Below are 3,352 nucleotides of genomic sequence, written 5' to 3' on the forward strand. Positions count from 1 at the left end.
ACCCACTCCATCCGCCCACCTGCCCACCCACTCTCCACCCACTCCATCAGTCCACCTCTTCACCCACCCACTCTCCACCCACTCCATCTGCCCACCTGCTCACCCATTCACCCACCCTCCATCCATTCCTCCCCGTCCCCAAGTCCAGCCCAGCATGGGCCCTGGCATGGAGAGCGCCCGGTGCTGTCATCTGATGTGGTCAGTGCAGGTCAGCCTTCAGGCTTCAGGTACCCAGGAGGCCACGAGGCATGAGCAGACGGCTGGCGGGAAGGCAGAAGGAGGGTCCGAGGAGCATCCCCCTCACCTGCCTCCACCCACAGGTTCACGGGAGCTGCCGTCGCCGTGTGCGAAGGGTCCTACTTTGTGGCTCAGCTGCTGGGCCTCTGCTTCCAGTAAGTAGCCTCCAGGTTGCCCCCCACCAGCACCCACCCCAGATGCCAGCCCTGACGCCCAGATGGCTCCACTGTCAGGCCCTGACCTGGAGAGGCGCTACTCCTGGGGCTGCCACGGGCGGGTTTCCCTCTGCGTGCAGCCAGCACTTTACCTGGAAGCAGCTCAGGTCCACGAGGTTCGCTCGCCCTCTTTTTCTTGCCCCAACTGAGAACAGGGTCACCGGGTGGTCTGTGAAAGACCCAGGCTTAATATCAGCCCATTTGAGGCCACTGGCTGCCTCCCCTCCTCCATCCTGAGGTGAGGGCCTTTCTTGCTACTGCTGAGCTCCACTACCAAGGTCCTTGAACCTTTTGGAGTGAGGACTCTGCAGGTGAAGAGCAGTTTTACTCTATCACAAGCCCCCACCCCATCAAAGACGCACATACATGTGGATGACCACCAGGGGGCACCAGTGAGCCACAGCACGCCAGGCTGCCCAGTGTGGAAGGAGGGAGCCTCCTAGACAGGTACCCAGGCCCTCACCTCCCCTAAGGCTAGCCTGGCCTCTACTTTAGGCCAGTTCAGAAGGGTGCTTCCTCCTTTGAAACCAGGAAGAAACCTGCTCAGTCCCAGGCCTCTGCCAGGGTCTGGGGTCCCCATGAGCCAGTCAGAAGAGAATGCCTCTGGGTCAATGCTGCCCATGCCTCCACAAGGCACAGCGAGCAAGAGGGCACAGCTGGATTCTAGCCCAATCGCCCACGTGGCCAGCCCCTTGTGCAGCGTGCTCCCTGCACAGTGGTCCCAGCCCAGCCACTTACTCTGCTCCACTGCAGACCCCCAGTGGGCACTGAGCCTCCCTCTCCCCTCATTCTGTCCTATAGCATCTGAGAGCACTCTCCTCCCTCCCCTTGCCTGGAAAAGCAGGGCTGGCAGCCTTGCAGAAAAGATGGTGAACCCTCTGCAGGGGCTCAGACATGCCCCGATCATGGAACCCAGTGAGGACCATGGGGTCTCCTGGACTCCAGCCCTTCGGGTCCAGGGGCCTCAGCAGAGACCATGCCCAGCCGGGCTCTGATGGCTGCCCATGTGACTGGGGCTCTCCCGGGTGCTTCCTGCTAACTCTGGATGCCCTCCTTCCCCAGGTGTCAGCCAGGATCCCTGGCAGGTAGAGCAAGGACAAAGGCCCACTGGCTGGGCTGCTTCCAAAAGTTTCTGGCCTATGTACTGCTGTCGGTGGCCTGCTTCCTCCACCCTGTCCTGGTCTGGCACGTGACCATCCCAGGTAGGAGTGTTGGGAAGGAGTGGAGGCACCGGGCCCAGGCCTCAGGTGTGAGTCACCCCCTCAGGGTTCTGCACTGCAGCTGGCCCAGAGGTCTCTGGCAGCCCCACCACTCTCCCCGACCCACACAACAGGAGGAAGACCTGCCAGACCTCCTCATGCCAATCGATGGCAGGGTCATCCTGAGGGCTCATCCTCCTCACGTAGCCTCCAGAGGCTACACCCTCAAATGGGCCTGACCTTCCCTCTCTGACCGCGGGTATGCGACGGCTACTCCTCGACCGTGCCCCAGCACCTACCCACTCAGGTCCAAACTCCGCCTGGTGTGGAAGGCACCCCATGGTGGGACCCCAAAGGCCCTTCATAACCTCGTCTCCTGTCCCCTCCACCTTGCACACTGCTGGTCAGCTGGCTTCAGGTGGCAGCACCAGGGTTCGGGGCTCCTCCCTGGCTCTGTCCCGGCCTTTCCTGCCACGCCCTCCTCTCCCTCCTCCCTGTGCAAGAAAGCCGTGCCCCTCCCTCTTCCTGACCATCTGAGACAGCAGGAAGCTCCTTCCTGACCTCTACAGCTGACTCCTGAGAGGACTTAGCCCTGGCCAGGCCATGCAGGGACACAGCACAGCCTCAGGCCAGGCCCAAAGAGCCTCTGGCAGGGTGGCAGGGGCAGCGTTCTGGGGTGACAGGTCACAGGAAGCCTAACACATCAACCCCACCCAGCCATGTGCATTTTCCTGAGTTTACAGGGTGAGGCCTGGGGAGGCTGATGTAAATGGCAGCTTCCATTTCTGGGAATGAAAGGAGCCCAGTTCCAGGGGCCAAGGCCCTGTATCCAAAGCAGAGTCCAGACCTATGGGGGATGTCACAGGTCCAGCCCCAGCGAGCCATCCCGAGAGGGGCTCTAAGCGTGCTGCTGGGAGGTCAGGGAGCGTGGCAGGGGCAACTGTCAACCAGGAGTATCCTCGAGCATCGATATTAGAGGAGGATCCTCCAGGGCCAGGTGGGGTTCTTTCCTCGGTTTCCAAGGGGGCCCAGCTCCATGGTGGGTCAGTGTGAGGGCCCCTGCACCAGCCCTACCACGTCCCCTTGGCTGGGGTCTGATGGGGTGCTTGAGGGCTGGAACCACAGGGGCCTGCGTGCGGCTGCACAGAACCACGCTGTGGGGGCCCTGAGGAGTGGCGGGCTTGCCTGGCCTCTGGCTCCTCTCCACAACACACCCAGCATGCTGACCTCCAGTCTCTTCCAGGCTCCATGCTCATTGTCACTGGCCTGGCCTACTTCCTACTGAGCAAGGGGAAGAAAAGCAAAGCTGCCCCTGCAGTGCCCGCCTCCCCGGAGCAGTACACAGACCCCTCCGGCAGCACCGTGAGCACCACCGGCTCCGGGGACACCGAGCAAACCTATACCTTCCACAGAGCCCTCAAGAAGGGTCCTGGCTCCTTCTTCAACCACATGAAAAGCATCCTGAAGGGGACTAAGAAGCACAGTGTCCTCCAGCCCCCGGACAGCTTGACAGAGCTCAGTCTGGAGCCAGCTGACCCTCTGGCCAAGAGGAAGCAGGTCCACTTCGAAGACAGCGTGGTCAGAATCATCCCGTCCCTTGCCGAAGGTCTGGACGATGGGGACAGTGAGCCAGAGGAGACCACTTCTGACACGGCCCCCATCATCCCTCCCCCCCAGGCCCCGCTCCTCCTGTCTTCCCCC

The 3,352-nt window shown here is 62.0% G+C and overlaps 1 protein-coding gene across 1 annotated transcript in view; it reads left to right on the forward strand.

Annotated features, from left to right (window-relative positions):
* TMEM72 (transmembrane protein 72) overlaps positions 1-3,352 on the forward strand; it is a 34,011-nt gene that overhangs the window by 21,501 nt on the left and 9,158 nt on the right. The window contains exons 3-5 of the mRNA XM_014587514.2: positions 321-392; positions 1,515-1,654; positions 2,895-3,347. Of these exons, the coding sequence (XP_014443000.2) occupies positions 321-392; positions 1,515-1,654; positions 2,895-3,347 (665 nt within the window). The remainder of the gene's footprint in view (positions 1-320; positions 393-1,514; positions 1,655-2,894; positions 3,348-3,352) is intronic.

The sequence above is a fragment of the Tupaia chinensis genome, unplaced genomic scaffold, assembly GCF_000334495.1.
Source record: "Tupaia chinensis unplaced genomic scaffold, TupChi_1.0 Scaffold000217_1, whole genome shotgun sequence".
Lineage (NCBI taxonomy): Eukaryota > Metazoa > Chordata > Mammalia > Scandentia > Tupaiidae > Tupaia > Tupaia belangeri.